This window comes from Gigantopelta aegis, unplaced genomic scaffold (genome assembly GCF_016097555.1).
Source record: "Gigantopelta aegis isolate Gae_Host unplaced genomic scaffold, Gae_host_genome ctg5005_pilon_pilon:::debris, whole genome shotgun sequence".
Classification (NCBI taxonomy): Eukaryota; Metazoa; Mollusca; class Gastropoda; order Neomphalida; family Peltospiridae; genus Gigantopelta; species Gigantopelta aegis.
This window is the reverse complement of record NW_024534165.1, coordinates 46,959-67,701: the sequence shown is the minus strand read 5'-3', so window position 1 is coordinate 67,701 and position 20,743 is coordinate 46,959. Positions and strand designations below refer to the sequence as shown.

Here is a 20,743-nt window from a genome sequence, read left to right as displayed (position 1 = left end):
TTATTTAATAAACTTACAATAAGTTAAAGCACGATTTATCATAAAACAAAACAAACAAAAGCAACACGAAAATTAACTAAATTCCACACTATAGTACACCTACCACAGGCATCCATCCTAGTGAGATAACGAGGCATTGCGTTATACACTCCCTGTGCTTTCCAGTGGCACGCCGTGTCTGGTGCTGGAAACAAGACACAGTATTTTAGTTAGAAAACAAGCACTGTCTGTATATCTACAAATGACAGAGACAAGATGATAGCATTTATTATTTTTAAACTATGAAGCTGTTCAGTTATTCTCAAATAATATAAATGCTTCATTTTATTCTTTCTATGTTCTGTATAATTTTTATCAAGCTTTACCAATTTGTAGTTAACTTAGCAGTACACCGTAAATCAAGTGTCGGATCCAAATGTAACACATTTACCTCTTCTAGGACCCTGTGACTACAAGTAACCAAGTTAAAGTTATTTCTGTCGGCAAGCATACTCCACTGCAAAAGTTATGCTTACACTGACCCAGGTTCAGTTAATCCTTTCGGCCGTAGACTCAATAATCACCATAATTTATGGCTTTGATATATCGGGCTTAACGACTTGCATTGAGACTACAAAACAACCCAAAACAAAAATAAGCGTTAAAGGGACATTCCCAAGTTTGCTGCAATTTTAAAGATGTTAACGACCAACAGAGACTTTTAACGATTGTAATTACATATCAAATATATTTTTCTGCATAAAATATTAGTGGCTGTATATTAAATGTGTTTCTGACCGTTCTAATATTTGTACTAGGTTAAATTTCATTTTATATCCTAACATATGTTTTTTTCGTACGTACGAAATTATTTGAAGACAAACTCCAGTTTGGGCTTCTTACACATATTAAGACGACCAGAAACACATTGAATATACAGACACTGATATTCTAAACAAGTTAATATATTTAATATGTAAGTTTAATCGTAGAAATATTTTATTAGTTGGAAACATCTTACAATGCAGCAAACTCAGGAATGTCCTTTTAACAGTCTGCTTATTTACATCCCCATTTACAGTATAATTTATAACATATAAATAAAATTATTTAATAAGATAAATATATTTTCTAATTACCTGTAAATATACTATGTCAATTAAGTATTACATCATTCATTTAATAGCTCCTAAATACAACTATTTTAAAGACATGTGTCGATTGTAGTCAATTTCATCATCTATAAAAACAATATCAGTACCCTTTTAATCGATACCTTAAGGTCGTTCAAAAAGTTATTACCTCCAGTAACAACTAATACACCCCATTAAAAAGTATCAGTATCCTTTTAACTGATACCTTAAGTTTGTTCAAAATCGACTACCTCTACCTACTGTCAACTAATTAACTCCCTAACACATGCCATTAACAATTGCCAATTAATACTACTTATTTTTCCATATTTATCCTAGTACATAAGACTCAGATAATGTCTAGTACAGATATAGTTAGATTCTGTTGCAAGCAGGCACAGAAAGAAAACAAACATTACACAAAACCCAAGAATACAAATTCTCACCTATACAATTCGAAGCCAACCCAGACATAAATTGTAAATCACACCTGACCAGGCCCTCCCCTTAGCTCGTGCATATGTCATTGGCCAATCATAATTACTTGTTAATCCTGATTGGCAGAACACTCGGCAATCCCCATTATTTCTGACAAAACCCAAGTACTTTTCCATACCCATAGACGACACTTAATAAATTGTACATACGTAACTATGTAACGTTCCTTAGTTCCTTATATTAGTGAGATTAATTTATGGTTCGTAAAATTAATAAGAAATATAATTAGAGAGAAAAAACAAAGAAAATATAAAAACCAAAGAAAGATGAAAGATCAGCTGAAACACTGGAAAGTTACAAATTCATACTAAATTTCTGAATGGATAGAATCGGTGTAGGCATAACATCTCGAATAAACGACCTGCTCGTGAGTGGTGGTGCTCCTATAGACGAAGCACTAGATAGAGATTCACGAAAACAACCACTATTTGGCCAAGTGTCTACTCGACTGTGCATTTTTCACTGGGCCCTGATCATTTATTACATTTTTGTTGCTTAAATTTACAAAAAATCTTCGTAAAGCTTTATTATATGGAATGCATTCTTACGTGTATTACTTGACTTGATAAATATACAAAAACGGTTAAATTCATCTTGTTTCTGCTCTCCTGGGCAATCTGTGATTCCATCACACTGCCAGCTGTAAGGTATGCATCTGCCATCCGCACAACGAAATCCTTTACAATTGTCTAAAAAATATATGTGAATCCATTACCTACAGTATACAACATAATGGCCATCTTATGAAACGTGTTCTCCACATCCAGCTCCAGGTATCTGTAACCCTTAAATATTATGTATGTAAAAAACAAACAATTTATCTTATTGTCCTACTGATAATGAAATGTTATTGATATAATCATATTTGTTATACAGCGCGTCTCTATCCTTTTTAAACTATTTCTATAGAAACTTACGTCTCTTTACAACTTTAAACATGTCTAAAAAATATTTTATGCATATATGATATATATAGTTTAATATATCCTAATTGCACTTTAAATACACATGTCAATCCGTTGTTATAAAATCCTTCACATTTCCTTATATAACTGCATGAATCTCAATGTTGACACTTTTTAACAAATTACAATCAAATTGTACACAGCATAAATTAACTTTTTTATATGCACAGGTGAAAGCAGCTGCTGGAACAGACAAACTGAGTTGTACGTGCAGTTCTACCTTGTAGCAAGAGTAAGTACAGAGAATACTGAATAACAGTATGAATGGAATATGCCCAATTGTTTAATTTGACATCTCGAGTATTTGATTTCAAACTTGAACCAAAAAGGATATTTATGCTATACAATATGATGGGAATTTTTAAAGAAACTGGCTTCTATTTTACATTGTAATTTTTTAATGTTATGTTAGTTGATGTGGTGTTAGAATTTTATAACAAGTTTTATATAAATGTTAGCATTTTTCAATATGCAGAATCTCCCGCTAAATAGTATGAATGAATGAATGAATGAATGAATGAATGAATGAATGAATGACTGTTTAACGACACCCCAGCACAAAAATATACGTCTATTGGGTTTCAAACTATGGCAATCCATATAGTATGAAACTACTTACTACAGTTGAGCTCATCAGAGCCATCTCGGCAGTCGGGAATGAGGTTACACACCTTTAAGCTGTTAATGCACTGATCGTTAGAACATCGCCATTCATCATTATCACACGGCCTCGGAACTGCAACAAAATTTAGTTATATGTTTTAATATATTCATTGAGCCTACTGCACAAAGTACATAAGATTAAATACTCTTGAATTGAAGTTTTGGAAAAAAATATTTTGATTAATAAAACAATAATAATTATAGAAGTAATATAATATAAAGTCATTTAATGTTATGCGTGTTTCCCGCATTACTAATATTCAGTGTGAAAGATGCATGTTAGAGAATACATTTAACTGACCTTTCAAATGGCAAATCCTAATAATTTAAAATATAACACACTTCATTACATTACTTGTTATTTAGATGTCTAGTAATATTCCATATTCTTCAGGTTTATAGTAAGTGAAACAAAGAAAACAAATTGTTTTATCTAACAACACACTCAACCCGTATTTATGTTATATGAGGTTGGACAAACTAAGGAGCACAGAAATAATACGAGAGTAAATCCTCTGGTCTTCCCTGGGGATACTCTTTTCGATTAGCAGTGAGGGTTCCTTTAGTTTCACCATCCCTGAGACAGCACAGTACTCGCTGGAACAAGAAGTAGTCCAATAGGGGATCGATTTAAATTGATGGCACATCAAGCGAGTATCTTACTAACAGTCTACGCCCCGTTCCAGAAAGAAAGAAAATAATGTTTGATCAATAATACTTCAATTCATTTTTAAACTAAAATTATTTGATATCTAGATTTGGTTATATCCACATTTAATACATGACGTTGAAGAGGAAAAACACCTAGGAGACTCCTACTAAATAGAAGCAAGGAATAGTTTATCCTACAAAACCCAAACCAATAACATATACGATCACACAAAGAAAACATACTGCACATGGTTTCGTCACTTTTATCCACACAATCGTTGATCTGATCACAGTAGAAGTCCCATGAAAGGCACAGGTCATTCGACATACAACGATATTGATTGTCGGCACATACATCACCTAAAAGAGATTCACATTTAATTGATAAAAGTTACTGCTTCGCATGATGTCACACAATTATAGTTTTTCCACAACACATAATGGTTATAATGGTTAGATGGTAAATGTGCATTACCAAAGTTTTAAATGCCATGTTTTGCTATATACTCTTAAAAAAGTAGGGCAATTCAAAATGCAAATATCATTACCAATGATTGGAACAGAGATCAGCTTTCAAAAATGACTGCCTAGGAAACAACGTTCATGGCTGCACAACCTAATACCCAAACACAGTCGACAATGTGCACGTGCAACGTGGGTAGGAAGGCATTTGTGATTTTAACATTTCACAGACACTTCACAGAGCAGACAATAAATCTGTATGAGTGATTACTACTGTTAATCGATTACCTTTTGTTTTTGGGATGTAATGAATGGTTTGTCTTTGAATTAGTGATGTGGCATCTACGACGTGAAGAACTCCTCCGGGCTATTGGCATGCTTCAAATTGGTAGAATTCAGCGTGATGTTCAATGTTTCACCGTCTGTGACCTGGAGACTATGGAACTGATACAATCAGAACCAAAATGTTGATTATCGACCCAGTTCAGGGCATCCCAGGATAACCACGTGAGTCTAGGATCGATTAATCAGAACCCAGGTTCTATAAAACGAGCTCAAGCAGCGACTAAACTCTCTGCACAGTTACACCAGGATACTGGAGTCCGAATGACAGATCGGATTATTAGAAAGTGTCTACATGCAGCTGATTTGCATGCTTGGCGACCACATGTTGTGCCACCGGTAACAAATCATCACAAGGTAAAAAGCGCCAATGGTGTACACAGCGGCGAAACTGGGGGAATCGTCGATGGTCTCGTGTTATGTTTCATGACCAATCCAGGTTCATTCTGGACTTCTTAGATTGCCGTGGCCACGCTTGGCGACGTCTATATGAACGCCAAGCAACTGTCAACCCCAGGTCACATGATAGATTTGGTGGTGGTTCAGTTATGATGTGGGGTTGCATCGACATGACTGACAGATCACCACTCCATACTGTTCAAGGTAGGGTCACTGGTCCATACTACCAGGGTAACATACTGGCACCGATTGTTGTCCTTTGTTCTGCCATACTGGTTGATGTTTTGTGTTTCAAGATGACAATGCTCGAGACCCACCATTCACATATCGTAAATGACTACCTTCAGCAGCAAAATGTTACCAGAATGCCATGGCCAACAATGAGCCTTAACCTTTCCCCCATCGATCACGTCTGGGACATTATCGGAGACGTGTATTTCGACATAATCGGCCACGTCAAATAAATGACGAATCGTGGGGTCATTATCCATTATTGATCAAAAGACATGAACTTTCAATTTTCACATGTCAATCCTATCTTGTTTCAAGGTCGTTTGCAGCCATAACATCTGCTGCCAACATGAGCTGTTGGTTGAAATTTCTTCCAAATTCTTTCCTTATTATCGTGCATCTATTCCTAGACAGTGATACCTTTTGATATGTCTTTAATTGGCTGTCAGTTCCTACATTCCCCTACCTTTTTTAAAGAATATATATTGTTACTAATTAAGTTTACGCACACACACACACACACACACACACAACACACACACACACACACACACACACACACACACACACACACACACACACATATACATATATATATATATATATATATATATATATATATGTGTGTGTGTGTGTGTGTGTGTGTGTGTGTGTGTGTTGTTTTTGTAAACAACTGTGAAAAAAATACAAATATCACAGATATATACAATTAACATTTTGAGTAAAAGTCAGTATCACGTAAAAATTGTAAAACTAATTCTGGATGGAATCGAAAGGAATGAATGAATGAATGAATGAATGTTTAACGACACCCCAGCACGAAAAATACATCAGCTATTGGGTGTCAAACTATGGTAATGCAAACAAATAAAGTGATGATCAACATCAATATAAAAATTCAAGGTTTAAACAAAAACAGTGTAAAGAACTGTGCATAAATACAAATACAAATATCACAGAATTTTACGGATACTGAATTTTACTCTAAACTTCAATTTGTGCTGTATTGGCCATTCTCAAAGAGAATGTTACACTCCTGCACCACGGTGAAGTTACAGCACGCGCAGGGGAGGAATCGAAAGGATTCCATCACATGTCTATGACCAAATATATCTTTTCGAGTTTCTTTAAAATGTGGCGCACCGTCAGAGTACACCAACACTGCTCACACTGAGGTGGAGGGTCTTTCTTTCAGATAGATGAATAGTTCAAATATGTATGACCGATGCGAGCACGACACAAGACTATTTCATCCTTCCTGCACTGTCTATGGGAGGACTGCCACTCTCTCAAGACTGGCTTGACAGTATGAAACTTGTTCGCAACAGCCCCGTCCCAATCATGTTGCCACGACGAAAGATAAATTCATTAATACTATATTTAAAATCAGTATAAGGCACACCTAACCCTGGCATGAGGCAAATCTAAACCAGACTTGGCAGCTGATGCCAACATGGCTGGGCACCCAACAAAATATTATGTCTTTATTGGCAATGGATAAAAAGACACACTTTCGTATCATCATCCCAATTAAGGGATGGTCCAGCTTCATATTGCGTAAAGCTTGAAGACACGAAAGTGAGTAAATAAAAATAATAAATTTGGATGCACTAGAATCCTTTATTTCTTCCAAGGCTTTAATGACTGCCCAAACTTCAGCACTAAAATTCGATGCCGAGTCAGGCAGTATCATGGAAAGTATTGTGTCTGGTGGAAAAAACTGTAGCACAGGCCACAGAATTCCCATCCAGTGATCCATCTGTATACACAGGGATGTAATCACGGTACTTGCCTTGAATTTCCATGAAAAACTGTTTATAAACAACAGCATCTGTACGATCTTTCTTCAGAAGCGCCAGATCAAACACAATTTTAGGTGGTGTAACACACCAAGGTGGTAAAACAAAATATGAAGGAGGTTCCAAAGTGTCAGTTAAATCAATCTTGGAAAGCGACAAAAAGTGCTTAATGCGAAGACCAAATGTACGAATAGCATTTGGCCTTGCATCAAACAACTTCATATATTTGCTGTCAAACACCACATCATGTGTTGGATGTTTCGGTAAACCAATATGGCGGTCGGCGTGAATGGCGGTGTATAAACAAGTTCAAGAAGAAAGTAACCATATTGGTATATAATTAGTATTTACACACTTTAATTAATTATTATTATCAACCGGGAGTATTCTTTAAGTGTATACAAGAGTGTAAGTCTGTTGTGCCTTTTTGTATTGTCTATAATTGCGATAATAGCTACCGGGGCTTTTCTTTCGCTTTGTTTACATGTGCTTGACCTTGGTGAGTATTGCCAGATACAACTCAAGGCCAGACGCGTGATTATTTGTTTTAAAAAATGGCAAACCGCAACGATGTTGATAAACTTATTGATAAATTAGACAAGAGCCTTAACGCTATCACGGTTCAGCTAGTTGTGGACAAATTAAATGTTACCGGCACCTCCTCCCTCGATAGGACGGAGGAGTCGGAATTACCCGATGTCTCCCACATAGCGAGGGCTGAACACATGACGTGGGACTCCCTGGGAGACACCAATATTAACCGCCGTTATGAATTGTCAGCATCAACACCGTCAAAGCGTGCCAGGCGCGACACCCCACTCCCGAATGGTGGCCTCTCCTTAACGGTTGAAAAATACCTGCCGGGGGAGGGGTTTTCGGACACCGAAGGTAACTTAGCCCGCGAGCTTTGTTTCGACCGTGAGTTGGAGATGAGTAGGATCTCAGAGCCGTCTGAGAATCCTCAGAATCCTATCAGTCCGACCCGGTCGGAATTTTGTTATGTCTCAAACAGCTCGGGGGTGACAGAAGAGAGGTTGGAAGAATCTATTGATAATAAAGAATATGATAACTCTGTCTTTGTTGTCGAAAAGGGCGAACTAAGTGCCCCAACTTCGGAGTCACCGACGCTATCAGCCGAGCAGCCCTCTACTCCTAAACCACCGACCCCACCCCCCGGGTGGGTTGAGGAGCCACGAAAAAGAAAAGTTCCGGCTGCTCGGCGAGGAGTGGAAATTACTCCAACTACAACACAAGGAGAGAGTGGTAAGAAAAATAAATTTGTGTATGCCGTTCCAACCAGCAACCCCTTCGACGCTCTCAGTGAGACCCCCGACCCACCCACACAGGACCCAGTAGAAAGTAAAAAAAAATCTACCTTTTTGGCAACAAATAACATCCAAAATATCCCGGGCCTGAGGAGGGTTATGTTTGGAGACTTAGACCCCACCCCCTACGGGCTCGAATTTTTGCAACAGACTATAAGAGAAATGCAGATGAGGGCCCCTGGGGGGTTCTTTAAAAAGACGGTATTTTTCTACTCCAGACTGTCAAACGGGGCAACTTATATCCAAACCAGTGGTAATGCCCCTTTTCTTTACTTGGGGTCAGTCATGAGTCTGAGGCCCCACCCTGATTGTGTCGATGAGGTGGCGGTTGTGTTTAAAGAGTGTACTGCCGCGCCGACCGATGATGTTGAAAATAATATTTCAGATAATGTAACTAGCAATAGTTATATTGAGGCCTATGGACCCGGCCCTAGCCAGAACTTGGCTCTGGCTGAATCCATTCATGGCCGTATCAATAAATCTTTTAGTCCCCGGGCCGGTGCCGCTGTCTATGTTGACAGTTTCAAAGGCATCGAAACGGGGATTCAATTTGTTGAAAAGTCGCTGGTGCGGGGCTACGATTGCGTCCGCGCGCCGAGCAGCGAAGCCGATTTCAATTCCTTTTTGGAAAGAACCGGCAAAACTGCACGTACACACCGTGCCGGCGAGCCCGGGCCCCAACAGTGGCCGGGAAAACACGAAGCGATCTTCGGCTATCCCCGGTGTGCGCTCGGAGAGCAGCACTTTAGTTGCTGCTGCTCCGGGGGCTACCGAGAGTGGACCTCACCGCGCCGTTCAGGGCTATGCCATTTGGGACGGTGAGGTTGCCGAAATTCAAGCTGTGAGTGCGATGGTAGGTGAGTTCAAGGAGGTCATCCACAATAAAAGGAAACGCCGGTTTGCTAACACTTCTGATTCAAATATTGCAGATTCCCCCACCGTGGGGGATTTTCTTTTAAAACAAAAGGCTTCCCCACCCCCTGCGGCCAAACGTGTTAGGGCCAAAAGGCGGGTGGAGCTAGCCTCTACTAAAGTAAATACTAGCTTACCTATTCATTTTAAATCAGTTGATATGGAGGTAGATCACTTCCCCCCCATGGGGTCGGATGCCCCAGCCCCCCGGGAGGGGAGAGTGGGAGAGATACCCCACTTCTACAAAAATATTAAACCAACGAGGGAGGGTGGGGGCACGGCTCAAGTTCGTCCACCCCCTACCTCTACAACCAAAAAAGTCCCCTTTAGGACTGTCAATAGAGGAGGGTCGGCTCAGCAAGGTAGAGTCAAACCCTCTCCCCCCCCCCCCCCATCCTCACTTCGTAGGATTATTAAAACTGACATGAGGGGAGTTCAGGGCAGTGCACTGCTCTCCTCTGTCAGAATAGCCAATGACAGTTTATCCATAACCAACATCACGGTATGGAACAATGGCTACCTAGATATTCTTTTTGCCCGCCCCCCCGGGACGGGGAGTATCCGAATCAGGGGGGTGGAGCACACACTTCATCCATATCTTAACAAACCGATAAAATGCGCCAGGTGTCAAAGGTGGGGACATGCCCAACGTAAATGCAGGTCCACAAGGGAGCACCCGGTGTGTTTTAGGTGTGGGGCCGCCCACCCTCGGAGAACGCCTGACAGCCCGTGCACTAGACCTGTCTCGTGCGCGAACTGTAGGGGGCAGCATTGCACTCACGACAAGGAGTGCCCCGATTACAAAAGAGCGGCCCGCCTGACAGCCGGGGGAGCCCCCCCCCCCCCCCCCCAGTAAGACCTGTGGGTAAACAAGCCGGTGACCTTCACCGTCCCATCGTGACAGCTGGCGCAGGCAATACTAACAAGACTGAGTCGTTTAGTGTTAGAACAGCGACTCAGCCTGAAACTGTTAAAACCTACGCCGGCGTTGCCTCTGGGGTGGGTAAAGGTGCTTTTGAGCAGCCATTAAATGCTCTTGATTTAGTAAGGGTAATCTCGGGTATTTTCTTGACAAGAGAAATACCCAAAGCCCCATTTAAAAAATTCTCTCTGGGTGACATCGTGGTCGCGTCCAGAGATGCCTGCAACATACTTAATGATCACCTGGCTATCAAGGTAAATTCCAATGCCATGGAGAACCGTAGTATCTCATGGTATAAAGCCAGGGATCTAATAGTTGAGGAGGTGGGAAACAGTGCTGAAGTGGATTAATCTATAATTGATCTTACTAATCAGTACTGTCCCGCCCCCCATCATGCCTATACATGATAATAGTAATAGGAATACTAATACTAATATTAATATTAAATTAAATAATAGTAAAGGTGACATAAAAGGCCTGGCTATACTCCAATGGAACGCCAGGGGCTTGAGGGCCAATGGACCGGAGCTTAAAAAATATTTGGAAATAAATAAAAATATTGATGTTATTGCCATTCAGGAGTCCTGGATTTCAAATGTTACTGATGATATTAAACGAACTAAATTATTTACTGATTATAAAATTCCCGGTTACACTGGACTCTTTTTTATGAATGACAATAAAACTAGGGGAGGAGTTGCTACCTATGTTAAGAATAATATATCCCATTCACAAATTAAGATCGAAAGTGGTCATACAAGTATCGAGGTGGTGGGAGTGGCAATTCATGCTAAATTGGGGGATGTTAATTTATTTAATTATTATGTTCATCCTACTGCTACCGGTAATAAGTTAAATTTAAAAAAAAAATTGGCACCAATTGGTAACTATTATAAAAATTTAATTATATTAGGAGATTTTAATACTAAAAATAAATTATGGGGGTCGAAAGTTACCAGTTTGCAGGGCCGGATTGTCGATTCATTTATCGAGAAACTGGACCTTGTATGTTTAAACGATGGTAGCAGTACTTATTTATCTGATACATTCCACACCTGGTCTTGTCTTGATATCACTTTGGTCTCCGGCAATATGGCAGCTGGTTGTGGGTGGGAGGTCTTAGATGATCTGGGTAGTGACCACCTCCCTATTTTAACTTCATTTAATATTCCTGATATTTGGACTAATGATACTAAATATAAAGCCAGATGGAATTTTGGTAAAGCTGACTGGTCCCAATTTGGACACCTGTGTGCTAAACTGGATCATGAGCGAATAAAAAATGATAATATAGATAAATTTAATACAAATTTAATTACAAATATTATGAATATTGCTAAACGTTCCATTCCGTATCATACTAATAAAAGTCAGTTTAACCCAGTCCCCTGGTGGAATGATAATCTGTCCAACTTGAAGAGACAGAGAAATAAAGCTAGAAAAGATTTAAAAAGGAAAAATACTGAGGATAATATAAAAAAGTTTAAAGATATTAAATATAGATTAAAACTCAGTATTAATAAAGCTAAAAGTGCCTCATGGACCCAGTTTTGTGTTTCCCTTAATGGGAACTCAAAGGTTAGAGAGGTGTGGGCGAGGATCAAAAGGGTGAAAGGGAAATCTTCTAATAATAAAATATTGTTAAAAAATAATAATAAATGTAAAAATAATCAAGATAAAGCAGATATGTTGGGTGCCACTTTCAAAAATAATTCAGCTACCACTAATTATAGTAAAGATTTTCAAATTAGGAAGATTAAAATAGAACGATCCAGTCCGATCCCTGAAGAACCCTGCTCCCCGAAAGATGACCCTTTATATAATGCACCATTTACATTACAGGAACTGCGTAGCGCATTTGGTGGTCGAAAGGCCACGGCCCCTGGCCCTGATAATTTTAGTTATATGTTTTTCAAAAATATGCCCACCAAGACGCTGGGTTTGTTCCTGGAATTATTTAATAAGATATGGAGGGAGGGGTACCTACCATTGGAGTGGAAACACGCAGAGGTGTTTGCGCTCCCTTCCTACAAATTACCGGCCAATTTCATTGACATCCAGTGTCTGCAAGACCATGGAATCTATGGTTAATTATCGCCTTATCCACTATCTGGAGGCAAATAGTTTATTGTCTGCTTTCCAGAGTGGTTTTAGAAAACATCACTCCACCACTGATCATATTGTTCGCCTACAAACCGAGGTTAAGGATGCCATGCGGAAGAGGCTCAAAGTTGGTGGAGTGTTTGTTGATATAGAAAAGGCATATGACATGGTCTGGCGACGTGGATTATTGATGAAAATCTATAAGATGGGTATCAAAGGTGCAATGTTCACTTTTATTTCTAAATTTCTTATGCAGAGAACATTTGCAGTTAATGTAAGCGGTTATTTTTCACCCATCTTATTACTTGAAAATGGTATACCACAAGGCTCGGTAATAGCACCTACACTTTTTGCAATTTTTATCAATGATTTGGCAGAGGTGCTAATTACAAAAAATGAAAGTATTAACTCTAAATTAAGTGTTGGTCTGTTTGCAGACGACACTGCATTCTGGAGAATCGCTAATAATTATGAGGACCTAAAAAAAGATCTCCAGGTGGATGTAAATCATTTAGCACTTTGGTCCAGAGCCTGGGGGGTTACCATTTCTAAGACTAAAACTAAATGTATAATTTTCCATAAACAAAGACAGTTTAAAGCTATATTACAACTAAAATTAAATGATATAATGATTGATCAAGTGCAATCGGTCAAATTCCTGGGAGTGATCTTTGACCACAATCTCTGTTTTGGGGAACACATTACTGAGGTAACTAGTAACTGTATGGTATACCTCAATTTATTGAGGGTACTATCTGGAACTCCATGGGGCGCTGATCGTAAAACTCTGCTCATGATCTTCGAGGCATTTATTGTGTCCAGATTGCAGTATGGAGCTCAGGCTTTTGGATGTGCTAGCCAGACTCAACTTAGAAAACTCGATGGCATATATGGTAGGGCTCTCAAGATAATAGTAGGGGGTACTACCTGTACGCCATATGACAGTGCTCTGGTTGAGTTGGGGGTTATGCCTTTGGCCTTAAGGAGGATCAGGCAAGGGTTAAAATATATTAATAAAATTCGCAGTCTGGTGCCTGGTTCTCCAGTCAACCTACTTAAACCTATAGCGGTAAATGTTAATGTAGATAGGGACATATCTGTGGTTTCTTATCTTAACAAGTTCGCTAATGACTTTGGGATTGTGGGCTTGCCGTTGGTTGGGATGGATATTAACCCCACCCCTCCATGGCTGACCGCGGTCCCAATAGTTCAATATCACATCAGAGAGGAAATTATTAAAACCGACGATAATAACTTTAAGAAAATTATCCTTCAATTAGTGTTGGGGGAATTCTACCCTGATGTAATACAGATTTATACGGATGGGTCGAAGGACCCTGACACTGGTAAAACAGGAATGGCCTTTATAATCAAAAATTGTAAATCTAAAACTCCGACTGCCATTAGGGCTAGGCTGTCGGACAATATTTCAGTTTATACAACCGAACTGATGGCCATACTGTACTCTCTGAAATGGGTGGAACGTTATTATAATGTTAACAGCCCTACCAGATATGTCCTTCTCTCAGATAGTTTGAGTGCCCTGCAGGCTATAGGAGGAGCCCACAGTGTCAGACCAGAGATAATCTTAAAAATTTATAAAGTATATAATAAAATTGTGGGTGAAGGAGTTGAGCTCACCATGGAATGGGTCCCGGCCCATGTTGGAATACCGGGCAATGAGATGGCCGATGGGTACGCAAAAAGGAGTTTGCTGGACCCTGTGGTCGCCGTACCAGTGGCCCATAATTTTAATGAAATTAACTCTATAGTAGAGCCACAGCTTGGTAAACTGTGGCAGACAGAGTGGGACCACAGAACCAGGTTGTGGCATTCTCTTATTAAACCAAGGGCGGCCCCTCCCGGCCCAACATCGTTTAATGTTAAAGTCACAAAATTTTTAGCTAGATTGCGGATGGGTGTCTCATCCGCATTAAATGATACTAAATTTAAAATTAAAGCCAGTAAATCTCCAAATTGCTTGGTATGTCACACTATAGATAATGTTAATCACTTTTTGATTGAATGTACCAAGCATACAAAAATTAGAATTAAACTAGTTAATTATTTAAATAAACATAATATAAAGTATACGGCCTATAATTTATTAAACCCGACTAAAGAACATAAGGCGGTGTTGGACAGGTTGGTGATCGCCTTTGTTTATCAATCTGGTTTAAATATTTAAATTAACTATTAATGGCCCCCCAGGCTGGACATCACTAGGCATTGTTAGAAGGTGCGGTGATGGGACCCCTGGGGGCTATTATATATACTATCTGAATTGGTGGGTGCGGCAGTATTACTCCGATATTACCTCATCTCCCTTGGGAGTTGGAAGGTTATTGTCCGCCCTGCCAACCTCTCTTCCGCCTGACGTGTCAAGCCGTGCCTGGCGTGCTTTAGTAATGGTTTGCCTATATTTTAAAAAATTGTACCGGATTTTTTAAAATTATATATTTTTAAATAAAAATTAAAGATTATTTTAGAAATGATATGTTGTATATATTAAGCATATTTATTTGTATTAATGTGGGTGAATGGTGTTGAATGTATATATACTCCCGGCTGGTAATGGGGGGTTTGTTATCTGGCAGTAACACCCCTCCATCCACGCCGACCAAATATATTGTATATATTCTCTATAATTTTTAATTTGGCTTTTTTTAAGAAATTGTTAGGTTACTAGCGTGCTCTTTTTAATATGTTTTAATTTATTTTATTCTTGTTTTTAAAGTCTTTTGGAAATAAAAAGAAATAGGAACTAGATAGGGCGGGAAGCTGCTCCTATGCTGACGGATGGTACCTGGTAATATACCAATATTCCTCCAGCCAGTGTTCTAAATTAAAGGGTGCCAGCGTCTGTTGAATGATATAACGTTGTGTTTCTCATGATTACAGAGAGGTGCCTCGGGACTTCTGGATCGACCAAATACGTTTCGCTCTGCCAGGCTGACCGGACGCAACTTCTTCAAAAACCCCTGAGGGTCACTCTCCTAGTGACCCCAACTACCTAAGCAACCAACACTGAGAAAGGAGGGCACGACGGCTGGGTCGGCGGGGGGTGGGATGCCGGGGGGCGGGGGACATGCCACCAGAAATAGGTTAGGCGTTATGCGTAGGCGGTTTTGGCCGTAGGGGGAGATAGGTGAGTCTGGGGGCCTGTCCGCGGCCCCCGGGCGTTTTTCCCCCGGCTTAGGCCACGCTGAAGTTCCCGATAGAATCGGTGTTGAGGTATATCTCTATCTATGATAGATTTCTTTGGGGCCTAGGCCCAACCTCCTTAAAAAAAAAAAGGAAAAACCTAAACATCAAGGGTTAAATGTTTTAAAATTAAGTATTTCTTTTTAGAAAACCCGGTCTAAAAATGGCGTCCAAAAAAAGTTTATTATAGATTCTATAGGTAAAATTATTGGAAAAGACGTAAACAAATTTAAAAATATTTAAAGTCCCATATCCAATTGGCTGTAAGATCAAAATTGTCCTAATTAACTTTATCACCCCGGACTGGGTTACTGGCATCCAGTGATCGAGCCCGGGGGGGTCATGCTTGAAACCTTCGTGGTAAAGGAGCATGTTAAAAACTTTAACAACAACAACAATAATGCGAAGACCAAATGTACGAATAGCATTTGGCCTTGCATCAAACAACTTCATATATTTGCTGTCAAACACCACATCATGTGTTGGATGTTTCGGTAAAGATTTAATATTAGTAGCATACTGCAGAGAAAGTTTTGCGCGTCTAGCACCCAAGCAAGGGTCGTGAGCATCAATATACAAGCTCTCTACAGGAGATGTTCTAAATGCACCACGACAAAGCCTAAGTCCCTGGTTGTGTATAGGATCTAGCATCTGCAAGTAAAACTAGCGTGCCGACCAATACACAATGCATCCATAATCTTTCAGTATTACCAATTTTTTAAAATATTGAGAGCTTTTAAAGGCATATTATCACAGACCACTGACATATTTAATGGTCTAACAAAATATTACCTGAACAAAAATTATTTGATTTGTCCCTAAATGTACTTTATTCAACCATCTTCATAACCGCCATACTCCATTTATTAATGGTATTTTGTAAACATAATTGAATTACGACAATGGTCCATAATTCAAAAACTAAAATTTCCGAGAGGGTTGACATGGATTTCACTCCATCATGGTTTAGTTAAGGTGATGCGATAGCTAGATTTGGTTTCCAACAATTAATATAATTTTTATTTATTATCCATTTTGAGAGAAATAAGGTCCTTAAATCCGTGACAGTATGCCTTTAAGCCCTTCTTTTTAACCTATTTAAGATCGGGCACAAATGATAGCTTCCTGTCAAACCCCCAGAAATTTGGTCTCCTCAGTGACCCCAATTTGCCTTCGTTAACTTCTACCTCTGAACCCTTTCAAGTGACGGAGGTCCATCATTCTCCAAAATAATGGGAAAGTGGTCAATAACACAAGTGTCTGAACCAACTTTCCAGGAGAAATCAAGAAAAAGTGAGGGACTACAAAGGGTTAACTCTATAGAAGTGAAAGAACCACTTGCAGAATGAAAATATGTATGACTTTTATCATTGAATAAAAGCAAGTCATTTTTGAGAATTAAGTCTTCCAATTGTTTACCTCTAATATTTACATCCTCACATCCCAACAAAGTGTGGTGACCATTAAAATTCCCAATAATAATAAAGGGAGTAGGGAGCTGGTTAATGAGATCTTGAAGATCTCTAGAATTAAAATTAAAATGGTTTCGAGGAGGTAAATAAACTGAACACAGAGTTGTAGTTTCATAAGCCGTGACCTTTACAGCCACAGCTTGTAAATTTGTAGTTAATGCCTCTCATTGAAATATGATCAGTGTCCTTCAAGAAAGTTTCGTGAAGACACACTGCAAGAGGAATATGTTTTTGAATTAAAATACTTAATTCATCAAAATTGGGCCTAAGCTCACGATAGTTCCATTGTACACTTTTATTTTCCATTGGGCGGGAGTATGGGCATTGTCTTAGGCTTTGGACGTGGTCTGTTTGATTGTCCACATCATCCAAAGCCTCATAAAGATTTGAAAGTGGCAGCGGTTGCTGCTCAGATTTCTTTAAGCGTCCCGAAAAGTCATCTTTATTGTATGTTTTGGTGCCTTTTATTTTCGAAGGTTTACTGGGGCCTGGTTACGCAATATAAGAAACTTTTGGCAGATTTAAAAAATCTGAAGACACCTGAATTGATTTAGCACTATGTTTGATAACAGATTTTGTTGCCTGTTTTTGTGCCTTTTCAATGTCTGAAAGTTTTCTAAATCGATCAGCATTATTTGGCCAGGTAAGATCTGTCTGAACCGAAGTGCTTGTTGTGGAAACCGCTGCAGCTATAGCATAGGACTTTCCTGATAGAGCAGGATTCTTGGTCTCAACGAACTTTCTGGCTTCGGGAAAAGACAGATGCTTTTGAACCTTTATCTGCTGTACCTGTTTCTCAAGTTTCCATTTCGGTCACTCTCGAGAGTACGTAAAATGTTTACCCTTGCAATTAGTACATACCCTGTCAAGCTGACATGTCTTGCTATCGTGATCAAACTGACCACAGCGAGCACATGTCACCTTACCATGGCAAATATTTTGTCCATGGCCATATTTTTGGCACTTAAAGCACCGTAAAGGGTTGGGGACAAAAGGTACAACGGGTATTTTTAAGTACCCAGCCTTGATAGATTCTGGAAGGAGTGGCTTGTTAAACGTAAGAATCAAAGTGTTGGTCGAAACAATCTCGTTATTTCGACGCACTTTAATCCACTTGACAACTGTGACACCTTGTTAAGAGAGATTTTCACAAATCTCATCTTCACTAACTCCTTCCAGATTTCGAGATCGAGTGACGCCGTTTGATGAATTAAGGGACGTGTGTGCAGTGACTTTAATTAAAATGTTACACAATAACTTGACTTCAAAAGGCACATGGAATGGCACGCTGTGGAACATTCTACTAACAGCGATCCATTCCTCAATTTTTTTACAGTTTTTGGCTCACCAGCCAATCCTTGAATACCTTTCTGAGCAGCAAATGGTGATAACTTTTGGAGGGCCCCATCATCGGAAGATTCGATGACGAGGAACCTCCGCCAAGCATCACCAGATGAAACTATTATTTTTTACAACCAACACACTCACATTTATAACCAATCACAGGACTTGTGGTGTTCACTTCTCTATCAAACGTTGGGTGCACTTCGAACTTTGACCCAGCCGGAAGTTATTTGGTTTAGTACTACCTATACTGATAAGATACATTTTCCAAAAAGTGTCCAGCTATGTGTCTTTATGACAACCAGGGTCTGGTGTATTCTGACATAAACTGACAACGTCACTGAAACTGTTGTTTCTACAGTGCAACCTAATATAATGTACATCTCAAACGGCATATACACAGTTTTGTATAGATGCAATATGTCATATTAAACAACAAAGTGTTTTAAAATAAAACTTCTGAAGATATTTACTTTCAGTTGGGGGGGTGTACTCAGGTATATATGTACAGACAAAAAAGATAGTCAGCGTACCTCTACTCCTTTAAAGAATTTCATTAAAACACATGCACTTGATTGACCCCTAGATTATGAAGCTTTCACAGGCACATCAAAGAAATATCAGTATTTAAACAATGCACTGTCTTAGGAAGGAAACACCAACATAACTGTACCTGTATGAAGTAATGACTTAATGTCCTGAACATTAGTGTTGTGAGGAAATCCTGTATGCTGGGTGTGGGTGTCTTGAAGTTACAAGGTGTGGAAATTTCAAATTCATCGGCCATGCTGAATTTCATAATGAATCATCAAAACCATTGCCAGCCACCTATATTCCTGACTATATTTTATTTATAGCCTACTGTAGTTGGAGGTTTTAATAGTTGTGATATCTGGAATTATCATGCAGCTTTCACACATTTATTTTTGATTAATTACTGAAAATGACAACATTTTAAAATGACAAAATTATCCGAACATTTACTTTCTTGCATTATTTTCTAATCCAGATGAATACAATATGTATATTGGGTGTATTCCTACAATCTGTAATCCAGCATTTTATTTAGCTAGTAACATTAGGTAATACAGCTTTAACAATAAAATAAATTATTAACTTAATCCAAGGCAGATAATCAAATCTGAAAAAATTGGTCCTAAATCTAGTATAAACTCAAAATGCTCTTCATGAGAGCTAACTAAGTGATTGTTAAGGAAAAAATTGATCTGAAGATCTAAATAATATATGTTTAACAACCTTATTGTTATGTATAAATAAGAACAGAAGGCAAAATAATGACAACAAATTTAATTATGTTTTTGGTAAAGTTTTTCTTCAAATTTACTTTAAATTTTGCATAAAACTACAAATTTGTCTAAAATATACTTTAGCACCCTATAAATATCTCAAAATGACAATAAAAATCAAGTTCTTTACAAATTTGAGTTTTCAGAATTTCATACATGAAAAATTAACTATGTTAATGGGAACTAAAGACATTAACCCACTATTGGCACATGCTATTTTTAATATAAAAATAAATTGCTATTAAAATCTTAGTTCAGGTTGCCTATAATATATAATACCATATTTAAAAGCAGTTGTATATGGCAAGTCAAATACCATGTAAAAAGAAATTATTGAAATCTTTACAGTATGAATTATAGGCCAAAACCAACTTTTCCTCAGTGCTAACTTTGATTCAAACTCCATTCAGAGCCATGTACAGAGATTATTGTCAAGGTCATTGTGAACTTGCATGGTCGAGTGATGGCTAATTAATCAACCAGTATAATTTAATTAAATAAAATGACAAAATCATAATATGTTTTATTATGCACTGAATATGTGCTATAGGGTGTATACTACCAAATCAAATCCCATAGACAATAGTAACATATGTGGCTAAATCTCCTATCTGCAGCGTATCAATCGACATAAACGCCACGGATATAAATACTACCACCCCTCACACTTAAAGTGAATCAGAAAAAAATGGGGTCAAGCTGCTCGTTTCTGAGATAACGGGTAGCGTCTATGAATACCCTAGTTCCGCACAAAATTCGAGTACTTTTTTTTACAGGTACCCCATACATGTTTCAAGCACAAGGCTACTTGACACATTGGTACTAGATGAAATAAAATTGCTTTTTTTTTTTTTTACCCAGATGAAACTATTATTTTTTACAACCAACACACTCACATTTATAACCAATCACAGGACTTGTGGTGTTCACTTCTCTATCAAAAATTGGGTGCACCTCCAACTTTGACTCAGCCAGAAGTTATTTGGTTTAGTACTACGTCTAAGAATAGACGCTTTGTTTGTTTTGGTTAAC

The 20,743-nt window shown here is 38.6% G+C and overlaps 1 protein-coding gene across 1 annotated transcript in view; it reads right to left on the bottom strand.

The window, feature by feature from the left end:
* Positions 1-103: 103 nt before the first annotated feature.
* LOC121366208 overlaps positions 104-20,743 on the bottom strand; it is a gene marked incomplete at its 3' end in the record, with an annotated part of 62,401 nt that continues 41,761 nt past the window's right edge. The window contains exons 14-17 of the mRNA XM_041490741.1: positions 4,133-4,249; positions 3,195-3,311; positions 2,159-2,299; positions 104-184 (exon numbers count right to left, since the gene is read on the bottom strand). Coding sequence (XP_041346675.1) covers positions 104-184; positions 2,159-2,299; positions 3,195-3,311; positions 4,133-4,249 — 456 coding nt within the window. The remainder of the gene's footprint in view (positions 185-2,158; positions 2,300-3,194; positions 3,312-4,132; positions 4,250-20,743) is intronic.